This window comes from Salvelinus namaycush, chromosome 2 (genome assembly GCF_016432855.1).
Source record: "Salvelinus namaycush isolate Seneca chromosome 2, SaNama_1.0, whole genome shotgun sequence".
NCBI classification, from domain to species: domain Eukaryota; kingdom Metazoa; phylum Chordata; class Actinopteri; order Salmoniformes; family Salmonidae; genus Salvelinus; species Salvelinus namaycush.
In genome coordinates, this window is record NC_052308.1 from 14,507,396 (window position 1) to 14,534,675 (window position 27,280).

Sequence of the window (27,280 nt, forward strand, 5' to 3'; positions counted from 1 at the left end):
CCTGGCCCTCACATCTCCTCTCCATCACCACGGGGCTCCCCATACAGCCCGCTACAGCAGGAAGGGACAGGGCCCGGAGCAGGGGAGGGGTGCTGGTGCTGGGACACACATAGGAGCCACTAGGGGACTCCCTCTCTGACTGCCCCCTCTGTACTCCCAGGGGCCGGTGCTGTATGAGAGGAGAAAGAGGAAGAGGTGGAGAACGTGTTTGCCATGACAGTGACCCTTATCCCATAGAGCATCCTACTCAGAGCAAGACTGACCAGAAAGGAGGACAGAGAGGACAGGAAGGTAAGACTGGTTATATTTCATTGTCCTCTTCTTTTTGAAGTCCCCACTCCTCTCTTTCCTTTAAAACAGAGGAAAAACTGATTTGTTTTACCCCCCCCCCCCCCCCCCCCTTCTATCTCAGGATGAAGTTGTGGGGGAGCTCAGTGTGGCCTTTGCAAGTGGCCCTCCTTTTCGCCGTGGTGATGTTCTGCGGTTGCCCTGTGTCCGCTGGCAGCCGTAACCATCGGGGACAGACAGGTACAGTAGGACCTGTTCTCGACCCAAACCCCACATGAGGTTAATTTGTTTTTCATTGAGGCCACATGTGTGCCTGGAGTCTGTCATTAAGCATACCTCCTCAGTGACACTTCATTTGTCCCCGTGACAGCACACTAGGATCTAGAAGGACCTGTTTCAGGGGCATGAAGGCAAACACCACGTCATTGGATAACATAGCCCACAGCAAATAACATTTTCAGTCATCTGCCAACTGTCACAAAATGTGTGATCTGAGATCCATTCGGGGTAGATAGACTGGTTAGTAGGCTATTATTTGTAAACCATTTCCCTGTGCTTGACTCATAGAAGGGTTAGTGCTACTGTAGGACATATAGACTAATGTAAGAGCTGCTTGCCTTAGTAGGAGAGTGTGAAAACTGGCTCAGTAATAAGCATACTAATATACATAACTTCTCCTCCCACAACTGACCCCACCCTCCCTATTTCCATTATCACTCCCCTCAGAGGAAGACCCTGTCCAGGGCTAAAACACGTTCGCCACCCAACACTAATTGACACCCACAAGCTAATGCGTTGTGATTTGCATAATTCATTACCATGGTTCCCCTTGTGGCTAAAAAAGTGACGAACACAACCCCATAAATATTTCAGGATGCCAAAGGGACAGTAGTGCTGAGTCAAACCTCTCCAGGCATGCCCTCCACCTCCACTTCCCCCAGAGTCTCTGTTTCTCATTTAATTATGACTATTTCCTTCATTATCCTTCACCATTTTCTCTCTCTTCCTCAAGTTTTTGCCTGGGATGCAAGGTGACCTTTAGCTGGCACAGAAATGCCACCAGCATCCAGTGTTGGTGACTGATGGTATTAGTTTCTTTATGACAGAGGGAGTGGAGGCAGGCGCTGGTGAGGCGGTGTTTTCGGCGGTGGGGTGTGTACAGCACTAATTGCAGTCCCAGTCTTTTGTGAAGGTCAGCTGGGGTCTCCTCTGCCATCTGATTTCACACTCTGCTTTCCTTCCCCGACAACAGCAGCCAGACGACTCAGTTCCTACACTGCAGCGATTCATTAGAGCTTTTCTATTAATTGGGAGAAGTGTAGGACTTGTTTGCATGAATGCTATGTGTTATACCAAAAGGATTTGTAAAATAGAAAATAATTGATCTGGTGTTACGATCCACACATTCGTTTTCCTGGGTTTTTGAGTTAGTGTTACTGTTCTGTTATTTCTAGTTTTGAATGCTGTGCCGTTTGTTCTGGTTCAATGTCCTGCTGTATCACAGGTGGCCACATGGTGGCTCTGGAGGTTAAAAGAAATAGCCTACCTCACGGAAGCACCTTTGTTTTCTCTCTCAGGCTCCTTTACTCAATGTCATCAACAATGGCACTCTGCCGTTTTGACGGTGCTCACCAGGAAACAGCTACACTAATAGGAACGGAGAGACTGAATCTATAACCATGGAGGGAAGATTTGACTGATGCTTGTCAGGGAGAATAGATAGGAAACATATAACAGCAGCTTGTTTCTTGTTTCCTGTCAATGTTTGCAGGGCCATGAAAGACAGTCGACTCCGAGTCCACGTCTTTGTTTTCTCACAGTAATGGTCTCTCTCTCCCAACAACAGTGTCTGCTTGTGTGCTTGTGTGGTACGTGGGCCTTCTGATTGTTAAATGCACTGACCATGTAGATGTGGGATCTTAATTTAAGCCAGTTTTCTACAGCAGGAAAATAATCCAGCAGCAACAGGAAATATGAATTATTATGTGGATTATAGTTAATTAACATTTTTGTAGTGGTTGATGCATTTTTCGTAAGGGAAAATCAAATCTGAAATGTAAAAGTGGAAATTAAAAAGCCAGAAGCCTTTTTAAACCTCAAATAATCTACACGTTTTAAATGTCCTGCAACAGTATGATCAAATTAAGATCCTACATCTGTACACAGTGCACACGCACACGCACACACACACACACACACGCACACACACTTTTAGTCCTCTATATACCATCAAACAAACTATTGTACTGCACACAGACAGATCACAGATAGGTGGCTGCAGGGTGCAGGGCTCTCAGGCCGAAAACCAATTTGTGTTGTGTTAGCTGTTTTTGGGCCCTAGCCCTGCCACAGTAGCTTTTGATCAAGAACAAGCTAGACCGGAAGTTAGGGGACACAGAGAAGCCAACACATCCACCCACCTGCCGGTGCTGCTTAATGATTTCTCTGGGCATTCACCTTTTTAAAAGAGAGAAAACGGTTGACTTTGTCATCTTCACTTTAAACAGGACATGTATGGCAGCTATACTGTCCCCTGACATCATTATGCACCTCACTCTGGGCAGAGAGAGAAGATGTTATTGCTGAGTGGGTGAGACTGTCGCTCCTCTTTTCTCTGGGAGCCTGAGTTTTAACATCACCGTATCAAAGTCAATGAGCCCACAACTAGACATATACACCTCACTGCAGTCACCCTCAGCAGACCAGAACCTCACTCCAATACTGGAGTATCTGCTGAGTGAAGATGCACCACAATCACCCTAAACATGCTTATCTCCCTCTTATAAGGGACTAATATTGCATATCTCTTGGGTAATTACCATAGTAAAAGATCATGTCTGAGCTCAGGGAGCTGAGAGCTGATACTGTATCAAACTCCTTGGCTTTGTTCAACATGTATGTTATTGTAACACATTGAAATGTGTCCAAGTAGCTGCTCCAGTTATGACACGAGGGCTTCAGACGAGCTACACTTGACAGTGTGAGTGGGGTTCGAATTAGAAGTGCTTCCTCTGTGTGTTTTCCTCCTTGACAAACACTGCTTTGCGGTCACAGTGGGTGGGTTTTATTGGGGATAGATTTGCTTATAAATGAGGTGCCTGCACAGGACCACTCAGCCGTACAAACAACCTGTTAGATTAGCATAAATCTGTGGACGGGGCCTGATTTGGGCCTGTTAAACACAGATAATGTCAGCCTGATTGATGGGCTGTGTCGGATAGGAGCGTTCACAGCCGAGGAGAGGGGAGAGGAGAGGAGGAGGGTGGGATTGCAGGATATGATGGTGGGGTGTGGTGTGAGGTGGGGGAAAGGAGAGAGGTGGGGTGGAGATCGGAGGAGAGGGGAGGAGAGAGGAGAGGAGGAGGGGGTGGGAGTGCAGGATACGAAGGTGGGGTGTGGTGGGAGGTGGGGGAGAGGAGATGGAAGAGAGAGGGGTTGAAAGTGGAGAGAAGAAGGGTGCAGGGATAGGAGGGAATTAATCAGTAGAAGGTGGAAAACAAGGGAGATGGTGAAGAGAGAGGGGTTAGAGGTGTGGAAGAGGAGGATGTGGATGGTGACAGGGGGAATGGGGGAGATAATAGTATTTACTCTAAAAGGGTTACTTTATGTGGAAGACAACGTAAAAATGTGTGAGGCCGTGGAGACATTTTGTGACATTACTCCATTTCACCAGAGCAAATATATCCAGACTTATTCTGTTACCTGAAAACATAGAGGCATTTTCTAAATCATTCTGATTTCATTCATTCAGGTCCTCATCAGCTCCATTGTTTAATTCGTTTAGGTGTAGCTCATGTTGCTGTTGTTGTGCTGCGGGTGCAGTCTGTGTCTGTCGTCAACATTGACTGAGCTCCCTCAGACAGAGACAGCAAATGTCTGGCCTTTCGCAGCAGACATGCTAGTCAGTTATTGACAGGGGAAAGACAGGCTTTTTGATAAATTGCACAATTCTGTCTGTCAGAATACATCAGTCGGCTGGCTGCTCCATCAGTTCAAAGGAGCACTGCTTAGTTTGCCACCCAGCAAACACTTGTCTGGTTGTCACAGGAATGTAAATGTGTTTTTATTTCAGCCTGAGCTGAGGTTTATTACATTAAGACTGCCATTATATCACTTTGCGATCCTGAACAAGACGGTTTAAGAAGAGCACTGAGACATTACATCCACTGCTCTCAGATACTGTTCGTATTTCTCTGACTCAAGCCAGTGCCCCAGAATCATCTTTATAGATCAGGGACAGTCAAGACAAGACATTGCTTCATGGTTACAGCAGTGATTCATACAAAGATATGAATACGTTATGGAACGCTGTACTTCAAATCAAATAATATTTTATTTGTCACACGTCTTAAACAACAGGTGTTGTTTGAACACTGAGCTATAGTCAATGAACAGCATTCTCAAGTAGGTATTCCTTTTGTCCAGGTGGGAGAGGGCAGTGTGGAGTGAAATAGAGATTGCGTAATCCTGGGATCTGTTGGGGCAGTAAGCGAATTGGAGAAGGTGCAGGATGTCTGGGATTATGGTGTTGATGTGAGCCATGACCAGTTTTTCAATGCATTTCATGGCTACAGATGTAAGTGCTACGAGGCGATAGTAATTTAGGTTACCCTGGCGTTCTTGGGCACAGGGACAGTGGTAGTCTGCTTGAAACATATATGTATTACAGACTGGGTCAGGGAGAGGTTGGAAATGTCAGTGAAGACACTTGCCAGCTGTTTAGTGCATGCTCTGAGTACGCATCCTGGTAATCCATCTGGCGCCGTGGCCTTGAGAATGTTAACCTGTTTTAAAGGTCTTACTCACGTCGCCTATAGAGAGCGAGATCACACAGTCGACTTTCCTTTCCTAAAACATGTTTTTCTTTTAAGTCGGATCCAGACTCATACAGTATAGATTGGCGGATGAGGAAAATACTTTAGAGAGAAAAATGAATTGAGAAATTGAGAGAGACACATGGAGAGAAAGCGAGACAGACACACACACAAAGAGAGAGAGAGAGAGAGGGAGGGAGGGAGGGAGGGAGGGAGGGAGGGAGGGAGGGAGGGAGACAGACAGACAGACAGACAGACAAACAGACAGACAGACAGACAGACAGACAGACAGACAGACAGACAGACAGACAGACAGACAGACAGACAGACAGACAGACAGACAGACAGACAGACAGACAGACAGACAGACAGACAGACAGCGAGAGGGTGAGCGAGAGAGATAGACAGACAGACAGAGAGCGAGACAGACAGACTGACAGAGAGAGAGAGAGACAGACAGCGAGAGAGAGATGTTGCTCTGTGTTTAGAGGACTTCTGCCCCTGTGACCTCATTATGCCACCAGGAGGCAGCGTGCTCTTTGTTCTCCTTACTGCCTGTGACAGAGCACTCCGCCTCCCCAGCTTCCTGAATCTCTCTCTCTCCCTCTCCCTCTTCCTCTCCCTCTTCCTCTCGCACGCTCTCTCTCTCTCTCTCTCTCTCTCTACTTTACCCATGGTAGAAAAAAACAAGATTGTTTTTCAGATGGGGCACTAGCTATCCCTTCTTTACCCAGGCATTGGTATGCAGACTGTGGTACAGGATGCCACACTAACAAGGGGATTGTTTTTGAAGGGAATTTTGTGTTTGAGATAGATGTGAGAAATGGGATGGTGTGTGTGTGTGTGTGTGTGTGTGTGTGTGTGTGTGTGTGTGTGTGTGTGTGTGTGTGTGTGTGTGTGTGTGTGTGTGTGTGTGTGTGTGTGTGTGTGTGTGTGTGTGTGTGTGTGTGTGTGTGTGTGTGTGTGTGTGTGAGAGCATCTATAGGTGTAATCCGCCAGCTCCTTGTGCCCCTGGGGAGATTGGGACAGAGGACTGAGGAAAATGAAAACAGAGGGATGATGGCGGAGGAGTGCCCTCTGAGAGCGAGGGATCATTGGGAGGGCTTTCTGGAGAAGAGAACAAACAAACCTTAAATCAGGAAAGATGAGAGGGGCCATGGCCTGTCGAAATAGAACCTTCTATTGAGTGTGCATGTTTGTGTGTGTGTGTGTGTGTTAGAAAGGTTACTATGCTCATTCAACTCAGGGTTAAGCATGAAATGATTTGAACTTTAAACAAAGTGTTGTGAAATCTGACTTTAGCGTAGATGTAACATACTGTAAATGGATTCATATTGAACATGTACAGACAGTTTGTATCCCACACTCAAACATTTCCCTCTGTCGTACTCCCACACAAATGTGTTGCAACCTTGTGTACGGACTACTGTAAAACCACACAAAACATCTGGGTAGAAATCTAAACAGCTAAAGGTTATATTCATCAATAAGAAATAGCCACGAGAGAATTAAATCCAAGGAGTAAAACAGAAGGCTAAAATTGTTAGGCTTCATTATGTGGAGAGTTTTATAAAATAATTTGTAACCAATGGCAGGTTGTGAGCATGTTGATAAATATTTAAATGTTACAGTTTCGTTATCCTTATACAGTACATACAAGGACAAATCATCAGAAATAGGGGTATTGTAAACCAGTTGGCTACTGTGAAAACATATCATGGTGTTGGATGCCATTTCTGACCCACGCAACATTGTAAAAGATCACCTTTTCTACGTGACTTGTCAACTGATACAGTATCGCCTGTCTCTCTGCTTGACATCCATCAGCTTATCAATGACATTCAGATAATGAGTGGAATATATTATATACAACCCAGGTATTTCAGCAGTGCATTGTACACTACAATATCATTCCAAATGGTAGCACATAGAGTGACTCTTTACACTTTGTAACTGATAATGATGTAGAATGATGGTGTAGTATTTATAACCACATCTATATATGATTTGGTTTTCACTTCAACATAAAATGTATACATTTATGAAGTAAAAATATAGAAATGTACAGTGTTCAGCAGTTATCAAACTATATACATTAACTAGGCACTACATAATGGTTCAGCAGTTATCCGTTTTTAGTAGTTTGATTAGGTGATAGTTAATTGTATTGTTAACAAATGACAAGAAAATCATATCAAAAGTAGTCTAAATTGACTACTATATTGCATTTTGAAAGCAGAAACTTACAGTAGATTGATCATGTATCCAAATTGAAAGATGTATTTTTATTGCAGTGAACAAGTTACTTTGTGAATTTGTTTGTGCTTAGTCAATTGAAAATATGCACCACATACTGGTGAAAATTGCAACAAAGTTATAAAAAAACTGTATTATGACTAAGAAAAACTTTTGGTTTGATTATATCCTCATTTAAATAACGTTAGTAGAATTTTCTTTAGAAGATAACCCTGCACACATGAAAGGTCAGGCTTTTAATGTTAATGATGCTGTTGAGCTGAGAAAGGACCTCAGTGTCGACATAACTGCAGTTACTCTTATATTGAAAATGAAACTGTCTGCCTCTTTAGAATAATTCCTTGTGTTTATACAACTGTAAATAATTCAACAGTTCTTTCTATTGTAAAAACTCTGAATACTCAATGTGTGGTTTTGTCCATTATTGTATTTTGATAGAAGTGGCTGTTTTTAAGTGCAAATATTGAAATACTACTGCACCAGCAACCACATTGAACAATGTTATATGGTCTCTCTCTCTCTCTCTCAGCCTTCTACCAGGTGAAGCAGGGGACGTGTGAGGTGGTGGCCATCCACCGCTGTTGTAATAAGAACAAGATTGAGGAGCGTTCTCAGACCGTCAAGTGCTCCTGTTTCCCAGGCCAGGTCGCTGGCACAACCAGAACCAGGCCCTCCTGTGTGGAAGGTAAACATACTTTGTGTATGTGTGAGAAGATCACACCAGAGCTGTGTTTGAAGGTCTTGATGAATTCACCTCACAGCCAGACACAGGAAGCTGGCACGAGCTTGAATAGTCTCACAAAGTGCTTTAGCTCTCTACTTCATGATAAAGTGGGTCTGTATTTCTCTGTTGTGCACAGTAGTCTGTCCCCCATCCTGTCTTTAGTATATCATGTAACATTAAAGGTTGGGGCCACAGCAGGCTAATGCAGGTAATGGAGGATTATTCTGCACTGTCGCCTTCCTCCTCATATCCCTTAGTGGATTATGACAGGAGAGGGAAATATACTACATCTGTCAGCCTGATGTTTAAAAGGAATGATTTAATTTGGGAAAACATTCCATTTCACATCTATTCAAGCCTTTCCACCATATACCAGATGTTCATAGAAGACATCTCTTGCACTTTGTCATATCACTAGACTCAACATGGTTGGATTATGTTAACACAAATAAGACCCTGCACTAAGAAGAAATATTATATTTATTTATTAAAAGATTGCGGGAAAAGGTGTGTGTGTGTTTGTTTATGTATGTGGAAGAGGGTTGTATGTGTATGTGAGAGAGACTGATGGATTGATGGAAAATTGGAGCGAGATTAAGTTATAAAGGGGATGGAGTTGTTTTAGCGATGCTAGTGAGAGAAAACCCAGGGATCATTTTGATCGAACTTCCATTGCCGTCTGTTGGCTCTGAGGGTTTATGCCCTGGAGGGAGAGACAGAGCCACTGAGTGGCCATGTCCGAATACCCATATGTACGTCCTAAATAGTAGATATAAACACAACAGCTCTTTTTTCATTAAACTATTTGTTCTTTCCATGGTATTTAAAAACGTTGTTAGTTAAAACAGTACAAAACAATTGATCTCAAACAACATAGTCAAGCTTAACGTTGCACGCAGGCTACGCCTGATTTAGAATTACCTCATGATTTACCCACCATTTACCAAGAGACTTTTCATCTATATTTTTCGTAGCTGTCTATTTACCACCACAAACCAATGCTGGCACTAAGACCGCAATCAATGAGCTGTATAGGGCCAAAGGCAAACAAGAAAATGCACATCAAGAGGCAGTGCTCCTAGTGGCCATTGATTTTAATGCAGGGAAACTGAAATTCCTTTAAGCAAATTGTTTCCATCATGTCACCTGTGCAAATAGAGGCGACAAAACTCTAGATCACCTTTACTGCACACAGAGACGCATACAAAACTCTAGATCACCTTTACTGCACACAGAGACACATATAAAACTCTAGATCACCTTTACTCCACACACAGAAACACATACAAAACTCTAGATCACCTTTACTCCACACACAGAGACACATACAAAACTCTAGATCACCTTTACTGCACACAGAGACACATACAAAACTCTAGATCACCTTTACTCCACACACAGAGACACATACAAAACTCTAGATCACCTCTACTCCACACACAGAGACACATACAAAACTCTAGATCACCTCTACTCCACACACAGAGACACATATACAACTCTAGATCACCTTTACTCCACACACAGAAACTCATACAAAACTCTAGATCACCTTTACTCCACACACAGAAACACATACAAAACTCTAGATCACCTTTACTCCACACACAGAAACACATACAAAACTCTAGATCACCTTTACTGCACACAGAGACACATACAAAACTCTAGATCACCTTTACTCCACACACAGAGACACATACAAAACTCTAGATCACCTCTACTCCACACACAGAGACACATACAAAACTCTAGATCACCTCTACTCCACACACAGAGACACATATACAACTCTAGATCACCTTTACTGCACACACAGAGACACATATACAACTCTAGATCACCTTTACTCCACACACAGAAACTCATACAAAACTCTAGATCACCTTTACTCCACACACAGAGACACATATACAACTCTAGATCACCTTTACTGCACACACAGAAACACATACAAAACTCTAGATCACCTTTACTCCACACACAGAAACACATATACAACTCTAGATCACCTTTACTGCACACACAGAGACACATATACAACTCTAGATCACCTTTACTCCACACACAGAGACACATATACAACTCTAGATCACCTTTACTCCACACACAGAGACACACACAAAACTCTAGATCACCTTTACTCCACACACAGAAACACATATACAACTCTAGATCACCTTTACTCCACACACAGACACATGCAAAACTCTAGATCACCTTTACTCCACACACAGAGACACATACAAAACTCTAGATCACCTTTACTCCACACACAGATACACATATACAACTCTAGATCACCTTTACTCCACACACAGAAACACATATACAACTCTAGATCACCTTTACTCCACACACAGAGACACATATACAACTCTAGATCACCTTTACTCCACACACAGAGACACATACAAAACTCTAGATCACCTTTACTCCACACACAGAAACACATATACAACTCTAGATCACCTTTACTCCACACACAGACACATACAAAACTCTAGATCACCTTTACTCCACACACAGAGACACATACAAAACTCTAGATCACCTTTACTCCACACACAGAAACACATATACAACTCTAGATCACCTTTACTCCACACACAGAAACACATATACAACTCTAGATCACCTTTACTCCACACACAGAGACACATATACAACTCTAGATCACCTTTACTCCACACACAGACACATACAAAACTCTAGATCACCTTTACTCCACACACAGAGACACATACAAAACTCTAGATCACCTTTACTCCACACACAGAAACACATACAAAACTCTAGATCACCTTTACTGCACACAGAGACACATATAAAACTCTAGATCACCTTTACTCCACACACAGAGACACATATACAACTCTAGATCACCTTTACTCCACACACAGAAACACATACAAAACTCTAGATCACCTTTACTGCACACAGAGACACATATAAAACTCTAGATCACCTTTACTCCACACACAGAGACACATACAAAACTCTAGATCACCTTTACTCCACACACAGAAACACATACAAAACTCTAGATCACCTTTACTCCACACACAGAGACACATACAAAACTCTAGATCACCTTTACTGCACACAGAGACACATATAAAACTCTAGATCACCTTTACTCCACACACAGAAACACATATAAAACTCTAGATCACCTTTACTGCACACAGAGACACATATAAAACTCTAGATCACCTTTACTGCACACAGAGACACATATAAAACTCTAGATCACCTTTACTCCACACAGAGACACATATAAAACTCTAGATCACCTTTACTCCACACACAGAGACACATACAAAACTCTAGATCACCTTTACTCCACACACAGAGACACATATAAAACTCTAGATCACCTTTACTGCACACACAGAAACACATACAAAACTCTAGATCACCTTTACTGCACACACAGAAACACATATAAAACTCTAGATCACCTTTACTGCACACACAGAAACACATACAAAACTCTAGATCACCTTTACACCACACACAGAGACACATACAAAACTCTAGATCACCTTTACACCACACACAGGAACACATACAAAACTCTAGATCACCTCTACTCCACACACAGAAACACATACAAAACTCTAGATCACCTTTACTGCACACAGAGACACATATAAAACTCTAGATCACCTTTACTGCACACACAGAAACACATATAAAACTCTAGATCACCTTTACTGCACACACAGAAACACATATAAAACTCTAGATCACCTTTACTGCACACACAGAAACACATACAAAACTCTAGATCACCTTTACTGCACACAGAGACACATACAAAGCTCTCCCTCACCCTCAGTTTGGCAAATCTGACTGTAACTATATCCTCCTGAATCCTGCTTACAGGCAAAAACTCAAACAGGAAGTACCAGTGGGAGTGGTCAGATGAAGCGGATGCTAAACTACAGGACTTTATCACTAGCAAAGACTGGAATATGTTCCGGTGTTCATCTGATAACATTGAGGAGTTTACCACATCAGTCACCGGCTTCATTAATAAGTGCATCGACAACGTCATCCTCACAGTGACTGTACTACATATCCCAAACAGAAGCCATGAACTACAGGCAACATCCGCACTGAGCTAAAGCTAGACCTGCCACTTTGAAGGAACTGGACACTAATCCGGACGCTTATAATAAATCCCTCTATGACCTCAGACGACCCATCAAACGGTCAAAACATCAATACAGGACTAAGATCGAATTCTACTGCGCCGGTTCTGATGCTCGTCGGATGTGGCAGGGCTTGCAAACTATCACGGATTATATAAATATCAACCTCTCCCTGACCTTGTTTGTATAACTTACATGTTTCAAGCAGAGTACCATAGTCCTGTGCCCAAGAACGCCAAGGTCACCTGTCTAAATGACTATCGCCTCGTAGCACTCACATCTGTAACCAAGAAATGCTTTGAAAAGCTGGTCATGGCTCACATCAACATTGACTATAGCGCAGCATTCAACACCATAGTGCCCTCCAAGCTCATCAATAAGTTGAGGACACTGGGACTGAACACCTCCCTCTGCAACTGGATCCGGCCACCCCCAGGTGGTGAGGGTAGGCAACATCACATCCGCCACGCTGACCCTCAACACGAGGGAACCTCAGGGGTGCGTGCTTAGTCCCCTCCTGTACTCCCTGTTCACCCACAACTGCGTCACCACACATGACTCCAACACCATCATTAAGTTTGCTGATGACACAATGAAGGTTGGCCTAATCACCGATGACATTGAGACAGCCTATAGGGAGGAGGTAATTGACATGGCAGTGGGGTGCCAGGAAACCGAACCTCTCCCTCAACGCCAGCAAGACAAAGGAGCTGATTGTGGACTACAGGAAATGGAGGGCCGAGCATGCCCCCATTCACATCGACAGTGCTGTACTGGAGTGGGTCGAGAGCTTCAAGTTGCTCTGTGTCCACATCATTAATAATTATCACGTTCCACACACACCAACACAGTCGTGAATAAGGCACAACAACGCCTCTTCCCCCTCAGGATGTTGTAAAGATTCGGCATGGGCCATCAGATCCTCTAAACGTTCTACAGCTGCACCATTGAGAGCATCTTGACTAGCTTCATCATTGATTGGTTTTCTTGTGAAAAAAAACGATTGAATATATTTTAATAAATGTTCATGTCAATGACTCAAACCTCTTTAAATCAAAGTGATTAATCGTGATAAAAAAATAAAGCTTAAATTATATGAATGGATTACATACACTCAATTAGTATTTGATCGCATTGCCTTTAAATTGTTTCACTTGGGTCAATTGGGACCAAGCTTTAACTTCCTGACTGATGTCTTGAGATGTTGCTTCAATATATCCACAAAATTTTCCATCCTCATGATGCCATCTATTTTGTGAAGTGCACCAGTCCCTCCTGCAGCAAAGCACCACCACAACATGATGCTGCCACCCCCGTGCTTCACTGTTGGGATGGTGTTCTTCGGCTTGCAAGCCTCCCCCTTTTTCCTCCAAATATAACAATGGTCATTATGGCCAAACAGTTTCATTTTTGTTTCATCAGACCAGAGGACATTTCTCCAAAAAGTACGATCTTTGTCCCCATGTGCAGTTGCAAACCGTAGTCTGGCTTTTTTATGGCTCTTTTGGAGCAGTGGCTTCTTCCTCGCTGAGCGGCCTTTCAGGTTATGTCTATATGGGACTTGTTTTACTGTGGATATAGATACTTTCCTGCCTGTTTCCTCCAGCATCTTCACAAGATCCTTTGCTGTTGTTCTGGAATTGTTCCGCACTTTTCGCACCAAAGTACGTTCATCTCTAGGAGAAAGAACGCGTCTCCTTCCTGAGCGGTATGACAGCTGCGTGGTCCCATGGTGTTTATACTTACGTACTATAATTTGTACAGATGAACGTGGTACCTTCAGGAGTTTGAAAATTGCTCCCAAGGATGAACCAGACTTGTGGAGGTCTACACTTTTTTTTCTGAGGTCTTAGCTGATTTCTTTTGATTTTCCCATGATGTCAAGCGAAGAGGCACTGAGTTTGAAGGTAGGCCTTGAAATACATCCACAGGTACACCTCCAATTGACTAAAATGATGTCAATTAGCCTATCAGAAGCTTCTGAAGCCATAACATAATTTTCTGAAATGTTCCAACCTGTTTAAAGGCACAGTCATCTTAGTGTAAACTTCTGACCCACTGGAATTGTGATACAGTGAATGATAAGTTAAATAATCTGTCTGTAAACAATTGTTGAAAAAATGACTTGTGTCATGCACAAGTAGATGTCCTAACCAACTTGCCAAAACTATAGTTTGTTTACAAGAAATTTGTGGAGTGGTTGAAAATTTGTTTTAATGACTCCAACCTAAGTGTATGTAAACCTCCGACTCCAACTGTATATACATATATTTTTTGTAGTTTTTGTTTGTAAGTTTGTGTTGGGCTTTTCGTTACACCTGCAATAACATCTGCTAAATATGTGTATGTGAACAATCATTTATTTTATAGATTGTTTGTTTGTATGTGTTGTGCTTTAGTTGAGATTATTCTTTACAAAGTCAAGTATATTTGTCCAATTGTTCTTTGACTAGAACCATTCATTCTCGCTGTTGATAATTCTAATGTTATAACTCCCAATAGTAACTGTAACCACTGGTGAATTGGGATAGAGTGGGGAGATTGCCAACATATTTTATTTTTGCGTCACTGCTGCCTGCATGCGAGAAGTAATCGCCTCTGACTGATTGAGAGATTTATGGAGCTATCATCGTTAAGTAACAGCAGATGTAACACATTGAATATTGACATTCATACACTTCTAAATTCATTTTGTAACTTTGTCCAAGAAGCATTTGACTGCAGGACACTCCCACATCATAGGGGACACAGTAAACAGTTGGGAGTTGGGGCTAATTTCCTCGTAAAACTTCTGTGAACAAACTTAAAATGTATAAATTGATTGTTTGGATTACGGGATGCCAAGATCATTTTTTTCCTCATTCTGTTCCAGTAAAAGGGTCGTTCAGATTCACGTAGATCTGTGGACCATAGTTTAATGGCTATCTCAGAATATTAGCTTTCCAAAAGTTGTTTGTATATTATAGAGATCAGCCATTTAAGCAGCCCATAAATCCCATCATTGGATGGTTTGGTAGTTAGATTTCCCAAGGGACACCATAGGCCAGCATAGCTGACCTAACTAAATATAGAAAGAAAGAGTTGCCTGGTAATATGTATATTTATTTCAAATCTTGGAATGTTCTCAAACCATTACTGTCCATGATATCGGCAAGGGTACGGAATCTACATGCAAAAGGGATGCCATTTTTTTGGTCTGATTACGTCTTTATTCATGATACCCATGCATTTAGTAAAAAAAAAAAAAGGTGTTTGTCTGCCTCTGTTATTGCCGTATTGGCTTATCCAATCCAAACTTCTTCTTAACTAAGCTATCTAGAAGGTATTGGTAAACTATGATAAATTCTGTGACCACCTAATGCCTTGAGCAATGAATGCCTGCTTAACATCACATTGAGTGATAGGCTACTCATTCGGTACAAGATCTATTAGGAATAGAGAGAGGAGAGGGGAATAGAGAGAGGAGAGGGAAAGAGAGAGAGGAGAGGGAAAGAGAGAGAGGAGAGGGGAAGAGAGAGAGGAGAGGGGAAGAGAGAGAGGAGAGGGGAATAGAGAGAGGAGAGGGGAAGAGAGAGATGAGAGGGGAATAGAGAGAGGAGGGGGGAAGAGAGAGAGGAGAGGGAAAGAGAGAGGAGAGGGGAAGAGAGAGAGGAGAGGGGAAGAGCGAGAGGAGAGGGTGAAGAGAGAGCGAGGAGAGGGGCAGAAAGAGAGGAGAGGGGAAGAGAGAGATGAGAGGGTGAAGAGAGAGAGGAGAGGGTGAAGAGAGAGAGAGGAGAGGAGAAGAGAGAGAGGAGAGGGGAAGAGAGAAAGGCCAGTGGAACTGATGCCAGTGGAGATACATGAATTGTGCAAGATGGGAACAGTGAAAACAGAGCGATGTCTAAATAAAAAATTTGGGTAATTCATATATTAATCTATTGTTCATAACCCTATGCTGCCATATCACCTGAGCATGTGCTATGCAAGTCAGAGGCAAAAAATATCCGCTGGAGGAAGATTTAGATAGGCCTCTCATAAACACAAATTAAAATGTGATGTCAGCAATCAGCATAATCACACTAAAATGTCTAATGGTTGTACATGTCATCTTCATCATATGCTATTATCGCATAGCTGTCTATCCCCCTTAAAACTTTCCTTGTCAATTAATTTGATAGGCTACATTGTTTTAGCATTATCCTATAGGCCTATAGGTTTTTAATGGCCAACATTTTTAGGAAAGGATAAGTGTGACTCATTTCAGGAAACTAGTTCTATGTTGGGCGTCACTACTTCACAGGAGTGCCATTTGAACGTAAACTTTTTTTTTAAACTAAATGCGTTTTTTGGGGCAGAAATGCCTTCTGGAACATGTAAACTTTCATGTGCCTTATTATTTTATTTTTTATCAAACCTTTATTTAACTGGGCAAGTCAGTTAAGAACATATTTTTATTTTACTTTGATGTCCTACCATGGCCAAACCCTCCCCTACCCGGACGATGCTGGGCCAATTGTGCACCACCCTATGGGACTCCCGATCACGAGCACGGGATCGAACAAGGATCTGTAGTGATGCCTTTAGCACTGAGATGCAGTACCTTCGACCGCTGCGCCACCCGGGGGGCCGCTGCGCCACTAGACTTAATAACAAACTTGTATGCAATCTGTAAATACAAATAAATTGTTAAATTACGAGCCTAGTTGGTTTAGATACAGAAAAAGTCAGGAACCTTCCCGCTAGCCATGATTGGCTGAAAAAATGGGTAGGCTAGACATGCTGAGAGATGAGTTCGGATTGGTCTACCATGTAGCACGCCTATAACATGAGCTGGTCAGTATTTGTAGGTAATCCTTTCTAATGCTGCTTTAAAAAAATATATATCACGTAGTAGAACTGCAAAGGTGTTGCTCTCCCCTTTCTGGAGGACCGAGTTTTGAAATCAGTTGAATGAACAGTGGAACACACTCATAGAATAAACCAGCCTTTAGTCTTGAAATCTTTGGTTGTTTAGTACATGGCCTCACATGTGAATCCTTAAAAAGCTGGGTGGGGCTAAAGCTTAAGAGGGTGTGAAAGATGCTGAATAGGTGTAGACAAAGAAGACATCTCCAGTAGGTGTACCAAAATATTCAAGGGACATTTTCTCAAAAGTGAGCTTACAAGTTTATCTACTTTCAAAGCAGAATTACTTTCCCATTGTTCCTCAACTGTAGTGTATGATATAGAATTTTTTAGCTCTTAGTCTCTACTTTTATTCAATGTAAAAAACAGCATTTCAAATGTTGCTATGTAAGACAGAATCGAGCCGGTCGGTGACAAATGAGATTAGCTGTTGTGTGTTTGAGTTGCGCTGGTGGCTTTGATTGATGGGTCCTTTTGACGTGTGTGTGTGTGTGTGTGTGTGTGTGTGTGTGTGTGTGTGTGTGTGTGTGTGTGTGTGTGTGTGTGTGTGTGTGTGTGTGTGTGTGTGTGTGTGTGTGTGTGTGTGTGTGTGTGTGTGTGTGTGTGTGAGTTTGCTAATTCTCTCAATGTCCATTAAGACATTTTCCTAAAGTAAATTCATTAATTTTGGTTGTTATCAATTATCAATTTGGCCGAGAGTTCGGCCATGGTCCTGATATTGTCACTCCTTCCGCGGAGTGACAATAGCCTGCTAGCCTGCTACACACATGCATCCAGTTCTAGGCTTTGGCTCAATGTATTGAATAATAAAAATAATAAAAAGATTAATAACAAAATATTAAAATCACACACGTAAACGCTTTCACACGCAAACGTACAGTATATATTTTTATTCACAACTTCATCACGGTGTTAGTAAGGCGTTCAGTCGTCCCCTTCGGTTCATTTATGGCCTGTATCACCCCTCATACACACACACACACACACACACACACAGACACACACACACACACACACACACACACACACACACACACACACACACACACACACACACACACACACACACACACACACACACACACACACACACACACACACACACACACACACACACACACACTCAACTCTAACTCTGTCTCACAACCAATCCAGATGCATTAACCCCCCTCCAGTGGAAAATAGATAGGTTTCACGTACGTGAGCAGAGAGGATGAATCAAACAGAACAGAAATGTGTAGACAGACAGACCCGCAGCGACTGGTAAAGTAACCTCAGACTCTAGCATTAATGTCTCTGTTTAGCTTCTTCCATGCGTCTCTTTCCTTAGAAAGAGGTTGTTCTAGGCTGGCAAGGTCAGGTCAGCTCCAGTGAAGACTGAACCTCCAGTCAAAAAGCTGCTTTATGTCTCAGATACAGATGTGGAGACCTTGGAGGGGGACTTTGTCATTGTACTGTGTATGAAGGACAAAAGCATTGAACTGATGGGAGATTTGCAAATCAAGGGCATCTTACAGTTATTAAGTACAGTTGTTGCTTGTAAATTATGTCATTTTATGACAAACTACCATAACACTGTCAATGTTCAACAACAATACTTAAATAAACTATTGCATAGTGATCATGGTATGAATGTTGTCATATGAATGCTTTTTTCTCTATTCATTTTCACACACATCAAACATATGGGATGCTTTTCCTATAGCTGACCAATAGAGGACACTCTTTACCAGTCATATGTCTTGTAGTAGACTGCTGGTACCCAAAGCTAGGGAGAAGCCAGAGATCTGTCATGCATCTTTTAACCTGATGGAAAATAATGATGAAGAGAAATAATATAACTATGATTTGATGTATGTTAGGTATTGGTTAAGAGCCGAAACCCTCAATTAATAAACATACATACAGTACACAGAAAAGCTCTTTTCCCTCCTAACATCAACAATGTCAGAGGGAGCTAGTCCACTGTGGACATGGCTATTAAAATATCATTAGAGTCTGCTGCCAGGCACTGTGGCCTCTCAGGTAATGGAGAAAGAGAGAGAGAACGACAGAGGCTCTTTCCACTATCGTCCATGATGTTATGGTGTAGTCCCTCTGGGGCAGCTCTCTATGAGGGAGCTGACTGGACTGAGGACTCCAATGTTGTTTTTATTTTGTATTTATTTCACCTTTATTTAGCCAGGTAGGCCGGTTGAGAACAAGTTCTCATTTACAACTGCGACCTGGCCAAGATAAAGCAAAGCAGTGCAACAAAAACAACAACACAGAGTTAAACATGGGATAAACAAATGTACAGTCAATAACACAATAGAAAATCTGTATACAGTATGTGCAAATTAAGTAAGGAGGTAAGGCAATAAATAGGCCATAGTGGCAAAGTAATTACAATTTAGCAATTAACATTGGAGTGATAGATGTGCAGATGAGGATGTGCAAGTAAAAATACTTGTGTGCAAAAGAGCAGAAAAAACTAAAAGCAAATATGCGGATGAGGTAGGTAGTAGGTTAGATGGGCTATTTACAGATGGGCTATGTACAGCTGCAGCGATCGGTAAGCTGCTCTGACAGCCGATGCTTGAAGTTAGTGAGGGAGATATAAGTCTCCAACTTCAGTGATTTTTGCAATGCGTTCCAGTCATTGGCAGCAGAGAACTGGAAGGAAAGGTGGCTTAAAGAGGTTTTTGCTTTGGGGATGACCAGTGAAATATACCTGCTGGAGCGCGTGCTACGGGTGGGTGTTGCTATGGTGACCAGTGAGCTGAGATAAGGTGGAGCTTTGCCTAGCAAAGACTTATAGATGACGTGGAGCCAGTGGCTTTGGCAGAGAATATGTAGCGAGGACCAGCCAACGAGAGCATACAGGTCGCAATGGTGGGTAGTGTATGGGGCTTTAGTGACAAAACGGATGGCACTGTGATAAACTGCATCCAATTTGCTGAGTAGAGTGTTGGATGATATTTTATAAATGACATCGCCAAAGTCAAGGATCGGCAGGATAGTCAGTTTTACGAGGGTATGTTTAGCAGCATGAGTGAAGTAGGCTTTGTTGCGAAATAGGAAGCCGATTCTAGATTTAATTTTGGATTGGAGATGCTTAATATGAGTCTGGAAGGAGAGTTTACAGTCTAGCCAGACACCTAGGTATTTATAGTTGTCCACATATTCTAAGTCAGAACAGTCCAGAGTAGTGATGCTAGGCGGGCGGGCAGGTGCGGGCAGCGATCGGTTGAAGAGCATGCATTTAGTTTTACTTGTATTTAAGAGCAGTTGGAGGCCACAGAAGGAGAGTTGTATGGCATTGAAGCTCGTCTGGAGGTTAGTTAACACAGTGTCCAAAGAAGGGCCAGAGGTATACAGAATGGTGTCATCTGCGTAGAGGTGGATCAAAGAATCACCCGCAGCAATAGCGACATCATTGATATATACAGAGAAAAGAGTCGGCCAGAGAATTGAACCCTGTGTCACCCCCATTGAGACTGCCAGAGGTCCAACAGGCCAACAGGCCCTCCGATTTGACACACTGAACTCAGTTAACATATACTGTTACAGTACAAGTCTCTTTCTTTTCTCTCTCAATCTCTCCCCCCTAAATGTTTGTAGGCCTATATAGTTATATAGTTCATGATTATAAAGGTGAAGTGCAGTAAAACATGTCTTATATAACAAACTATCACTATAGATACTGTCTCCACTGTGTGAGCGGCACATCACTCACAGTAACAGTAGAAGTCCTGACGTAACGGCTCAGAACCATAAAGTATCCTCGGCAGACTGACGTCCATACTCTGTCACCAGCCAGATGGCCTTCCCCTCACCTTCTATGGTGTACTGGTGATGAGTGTTCTAAGGTTTAGATGAGGGACGTCTACATTAACTGTAAAAGACTGCAGTTTCCAACAGCTCTACATTGGAAAGACATTCTGAAAATAGTCAGTCCATTACTGATGGTCAATGAAAGAGACATGTGCTGAATGGTCTGGTCCATTACTGGTCGTTAAGTCCCACCTATTATCAATATGCTAGATTACTAAAGAGCACCTGCTAACATTTTCCTTGATTACTGTATATCAGAATATCACCGCTTTTTCCCTCTTCTTTTGTTATTTTCTTGAAGTGCATTCCCTTTGGGCTTTACATGGGAAATACTGTTTTTATCTGTGTGGTGGTTAATAACGGCTGGATTGGAGGTAGAAGCAGAGGGTGAGAAGTCCCCTGATGACTTCATTCCTGCTGCAGGCGGCTCACGGCTCTTAAATTCAGTCTCTGGGGTGAAACGCATAATGGCCAATAAGCAAAGGTCGAGGAGATCACCTCTATTTATCAGGATGCTCCGTAGGGATGTCCATGTGGAGAGTTGGGCGCTCGGTGCCTGCACTGGATTATACTACATTATTATACAACATTATCCTGTGTCAAAGTCAGCATTACCAGCCAAGTCAATATGGATGTAAATCAGGCCATTTCAGGCTGGGCAGTGCAGGGTGGGGGAGGAGAGGCATAATCTAATAGAGCAGCGTGAATGGATTTAGATTGTTATCGCTGAGCTTGGCTTCGGTGGGGGACTCTGTGTGAGGTGCTGTGTTATTGAGCTCTCTCCTCAATGCTGGTTTTCTCTTAACTAATACGACCCCGCTGTTCATCTATGTGATTACGCTCAGGTGTGCGCGCGTGTGTGTGTATGGCATTGTGAGTCTGAATCTGTTTCTGCACACACGGAGACACACACTTAACCTGCTGTTTTGACAGGCAGTGTATTCACAGGCTGAATGAATCTGCTGTGACCTGTGACATTTGTCAGTGCTGCGGTGGATTGACATCATCTCTGTGTAATCCTCTAGGCAGACTTCAGGTATGGCTCCCCCACAGACCTTATTTAGATAGACACACCCTGAGACAAGCCACAAACCCAGGGATTTGGGAAGACAACACTAAGTCACTCACTGTTACGGCATTCATAGAAGGTGCCATTGACATCTGCTTTCAACAGAGTTACTGAGACATTTCCTAGAGAAGTTTAGAATCATTTCTGAGTGAAGCTCCAGTATTCAGATGTTTAATGTTATGTGGAGTATGGCTTCTGGAGGGTAGCTAGCGACATGCTGCTCTGCTCTCTGTCAGATAATGGTGGTAATTCTGTCATTAGACTGACTCATCACAGACTGCTGATGAAGAGAGGTGGATCTCTGGGAGAAGAGATTAGGAAAAGTTTGGTTCATATTTCCATATTTGTACATCAATTAAATGAATCAGGGATGTGTAAGTGCAGTGCATGTATTTATGTAGCTGAGTGGTAGCCTATGATGAACAGGTAGGCTATGAATAACTAGTCCATGTCAGCACCTCTCAGTACTTCTCTTCATTATCATGGCTCATCACTACTCCTCTCTGATGCCTTGTTGTTGCTATCTATCCAATAGCCTCTGACCCTCCAATGACATGAGCTATTAGCCACTCCCGTCCATTCTGCAGAATAACAGGCAGGTCTGCGATGTCATAGCCTCCCCGCCCACCCTCTAGAACCTGAGGTGAAGAACTCCAACTGTAATGGCTCTTCTCCAGGCCATACTCATTAACTCTAAATAACATGGTGGTAGCGTAAAGCACCACGGCAGACACCATAATGGAAACATTCACGACCATTACGCAGTCATTGGTTTTTAGAACCACTTACTGTCACGGAGCTCATGCATCATAACAACATGTTCTCTAGAGTGCTCTGCCAGGCTTAGCGTCATTTATTGAGGGGAGTCTTTGTCTACTTGAATGGTTTCTTCCTCTCTCTCCCTCGTTTACGCTCTGTCTCTCTCTGTTTCTCTTTCTTCTCCTCTGCGTCTATCTCTTCCTCAATTTCACCCTCAATTTCACAATTTCAATATTTCCCTCTCTCTCTCTCTCTCTCTTTGGTAAGAAACAGTCTTGGTGAACTCCTCCCGTCATCTCTCTCTCTCTCTCTGTCGGGGGTTCTTACATGACGCTTGAGAGGATTTGCTCGTGTTCTTTTGCATAATTCCATTTAAAGCCCATTTTGCTGCAGATTTCACCCCCTCCTCCCTTTGTGAGGAACAATAGGCCTTATAACAGGACTCTATGGCAGACTCCCTCTAAACCACTATCATTTGCCTCTTTTAATTGATTGGTTTATCAAAGTTGGATACATGCTGGAGAGTTCACACCATGACTCTCCCATCCTCCCATACCAGTATAAAAGGAAGAATAGATGGATGGATGGAGACAGATCCTCAGATGGTCCCGTGTGGCTCAGTTGGTAGAGCATGGCGCTTGCAACGCCAGGGTTGTGGGTTCAATTCCCACGGGGGGACCAGGGTTCAATTCCCACGGGGGGACCAGGATGAATATGTATGAACTTTCCAATTTGTAAGTCGCTCTGGATAAGAGCGTCTGCTAAATGACTTAAATGTAAATGTAGATACTTCTTACACATACTCTTTTTGCTGTAAAGACAAATCTGTTTGTCTATTTGCAGTGTGTGTGTGTGTGTGTGTGTGTGTGTGTGTGTGCGCGCGCGCGCCAAACACAGAGGGCAAAAAAAATGCAGGTTTGACATTGAAAAGTTTTAATTTCACAATGTTCACTTAATAGGCTTTCACAATGTTCACTTAATAGCTTAATAGGATAGAATGCTGGCAAAAGCTTTTGTGGTTTTAACAGGTGGACGTCTGCTTTTGTGCTGTATCAATGTATAAAAACATACTGACTGGCTGAGCCAATCTACTCCTACTTCCAGATTACTCTCCTCTCTATAGAATCTATTCTCTCCTGCACACTGCTCTGCCCTGTACTTTCCATCCTCTCAGTATCAGGTCTCTCAGTGCTCTCTCTCTCTCCTGTCCCTTCCTCCAGCCTCCATCGTGATTCAGAAGTGGTGGTGTCAGATGAACCCCTGCATGGAGGGAGAGGAGTGTAAGGTGCTCCCTGACCTCACCGGCTGGTCCTGCAGTACTGGGAACAAAGTCAAAACCACCAAGGTGAGAAGACTGGGTCCTTTTCCTTTTGTGTGTGTGTGTGTGTGTGTGTGTGTGTGTGTGTGTGTGTGTGTGTGTGTGTGTGTGTGTGTGTGTGTGTGTGTGTGTGTGTGTGTGTGTGTGTGTGTGTGTGTGTGTGTGTGTGGATGACGGGGCGAATAAGAGACCTTGTTGGTCCTTGGCTTGTCACAATTTTGTCTTTGCTGAAGGTGTAACTGAAGAATACTTGAGCTTAAGTTTATACTTAGATTATTGTTTAGCCACTAATTCATTTACAGTATTTGATAATGACAAAATAACATTCCTTCATTATATCCTTCAGATTCTAAGCTATGGGGGGAGTTCTACTAAGCTAACATATGGAATTGTTTTAAGATGGTAATACCAAGGATCATTTAGGTCAGGAAACGATATATATATTTTTACATATTTAACCCCGTATTCTAGGCACTAAACTATCTCCATATATACTTCCATAAAAAAATGTAACCGGTACCCAGCTACCTTCAGACTAGTCTTGTGAGGCTAGTGGCCATCCTAGAGCAAAATAACTTACATGTACGTGATCATGAGAGACCCACCATTCCATGTTTTGGATGCTACAGACAGAAGGTGACAGATCGGCTGTACCAACTTCAGACAAGTCCCGTGACGCTTGTGGGAGAGAAGTCCATGATGTTTGTGAGAGTCTTATCTTTCCAATAGGGGTTATAATACTTTGCAGGTCAAACCGTTAGGATGCTACAGACATTTTTGTCCGATTTCCGGGATGTCTCATGGTCTGACTAACACTGCTTTAGCTCTACCACCTTCTACCGCAGAGGAAGGGTGACCGGTGGATACGATATATTGGGAAGCAGCCCATGCTAAAAACAGATATCTCTAGCTTAAACTGACGGATTTTGAAGGGGATGTTGTTATTATGCTAATTAGATTTCCGTGGGGGCGGTTCATCAATATGCAGTCTGAAATCAACAACAAAAGAAAACATCCTATCAGTTTTTACAGCAGAAAGTGTCCCTTGAAGAACCCATGAAGTCCACAAAGTACTTAGGAAATGTCTGACAGTTCTATCACATTCTCCAGCTTGGGTAAAGTTTGATGTTGTGATAATGTGCGTCTAGGTGGTAGGTGTAGGAGTCAGGCGCAGGAGAGCAGGGATGTCTGAGAAGCGTGTTTTAATAAGAAAGTCCACCAACACAGGAATGGCACAATCGAAAAGGTACAACGCCCTCGACAACAGAGAACCCGTACAAACGCACGGAGGAACAAACAAAGTTCCGACACGATTACACTTAAGAATCCTTGAAAACAAATAACGGTATAATCTAATCGAGCACGTCACAATAAAAGACTAATCCCGCACAAACTTAGGCAGGCAACAGGTTACAGTTATACACACAGAAATTAACACAAATGAAACCAGGTGTGAAAAAGAACCAAAGACAAAACAAACAGAAAAGGAAAAAGGATCGGTGGTGGCTAGTAGACCGGCAATGCCGACTGCCGAGCGCCGCCCGAACAGGGAGAGGAACTACCTTCGGTAGAAGTCGTGACAGTTGTCCTTTCAATTGACACCCTTTTCTCCCATACAGCATTTTGTCTCAATGAATGTTTCGTAAAGAAACTATCAAGGTGAGGAAGCTTACACTGGTATTCATTTTTTTTTTAAAGATGGCAAAGTTGAGGCAGAAGTGTAGGTACGGTAGTGTATTAGGCTAATCCTCTAAACACAGAATGGTTTGATCAGAAATAACCACAAAAAGACCCACTTTATGTTTCATAAACAGGAAGACTATGGAAGAAATGAACCAATCGTCTGTGGAGCACCAAGTGAGCATTGTTTGTTAATCGTCTGTAAAGATGTGACAAGAGGGATGGAAAATGAATGGCAGAGAGAAAACAAAGCTGCACATACTGTATGTACACACTGTAACGGTAAACCTGACAAGCAGTATGGTAATCATTGCTGTTCATATGAGATAAATTGATTTTAATGAAGATCCTTCACAGTCTTTCTAATCTGTTGATGTGTTAAAGTTAATTTGCGGGACTGACTGACAGACGTGGTGTGGGTCTGTGTGTTGTGGGATGGAGCAGGTGTGGTTTACTCACAGGTGAAATATAAAAAGAAGAATAGTTGTGGGGAGCACACAGGCACCATAAGAGTAATTGCTCAGAGAGACGGAATAACAGCGGAACATCTGTCGCATTCATTAGAATGCATTATGGCTAGGGGTTCCATGGAGGCTTTCAATTTAAGAGTCCTAATTATATTGGTGAGGGGAAAGACGGAGGGATGAATGGCCGCTAAGAGACTACCGTTAGAATGAATGACCCTGGGCCTTTGAACCGCTGAAAAACTGATAGGTAAAGTCATCACCATCCTCTATCGCTTTCTCTCTCTCTCTCTCTCTCTCTCTCTGACTGTCTAACCAATCAGCTATTAAGAAGAGGGGAGGGAGGGCGAGGAAGAACCGTGCTGCATCAGTGGAAATTCATTCTGCATTTGCTCAATGTGGAATAGGAGCACAGTTACTAAGAGACTTGGTGGCAGATGTCACAGGAGATTTCTGTAACGAAGCCGACGCCACGGCAACAGCTCTTCCTTCCAGCGACTGTCTCCCTCTTTCTCTCCCTCCGTCTATCTGTGACCTTCTTTCCCTCTCTCTATCTATCTCTGCGTTCCTCTGTGTGACGCAGACTCCCTTTCTTTTCTGTCTGTCTCTCTCACTCCCACGTTGCAGGGGTGTAGATGCCTGAGGGGGTCTAGCTCTGATGGTCCTTTAGAATGAAGGATATCACTAACAGTGGAAATACACTGGTTCATGGATGTCAGTTCCCTCTAACATCATGTGAGCGGTGGGAGGGGCTGTCAGAGGTTTTATATTGTAGAGGTGCATGCTCTGTCACTCAAAGATAATTGTTTCTGTGTCATTGGTTCAACTCTCTTATCTACTGTGCTTTGCTTTCTCTTTTCTAGGTCACACGATAGCAAGAGAATCGCTGAGCAGTGACATCACCAAGTCTCTCAACTGTTAACTCCATATGTAAAGAAAGGATGGCAATCATAACTGAGACACTTAGACTGACGATGAAGGGAAGACTGTTAGTCATCCCATCATACCAGGTGTGACAAAAACTACAGAACCATTAAGAACACACTCT

At 42.8% G+C, this 27,280-nt stretch overlaps 1 protein-coding gene across 1 annotated transcript; it reads left to right on the forward strand.

The window, feature by feature from the left end:
• The first annotated feature begins 413 nt into the window (after window positions 1-413).
• On the forward strand, window positions 414-27,154 carry LOC120020454 (chemokine-like protein TAFA-4). The gene is made up of 4 exons (XM_038964136.1): window positions 414-528; window positions 7,888-8,043; window positions 23,991-24,128; window positions 27,096-27,154. The coding sequence occupies exons 1-4, from the start codon at window positions 414-416 to the stop codon at window positions 27,152-27,154; spliced, it is 468 nt and encodes a 155-aa protein (XP_038820064.1).
• The last annotated feature ends 126 nt before the right edge of the window (window positions 27,155-27,280 follow it).

What these genes read in the sequence shown, in the direction of transcription:
- LOC120020454 (XM_038964136.1), top strand. Translation starts at nt 414, where the DNA reads ATGAAGTTGTGGGGGAGCTCAGTGTGGCCTTTGCAAGTGGCCCTCCTT. An exon ending in TAACCATCGGGGACAGACAG is followed by an intron (nt 529 to 7,887) that starts GTACAGTAGGAC and finishes TCTCTCTCTCAG; the next exon opens with CCTTCTACCAGGTGAAGCAG. An exon ending in CACCAAGGTGAGAAGACTGG is followed by an intron (nt 24,129 to 27,095) that starts GTCCTTTTCCTT and finishes TCTCTTTTCTAG; the next exon opens with GTCACACGATAGCAAGAGAA.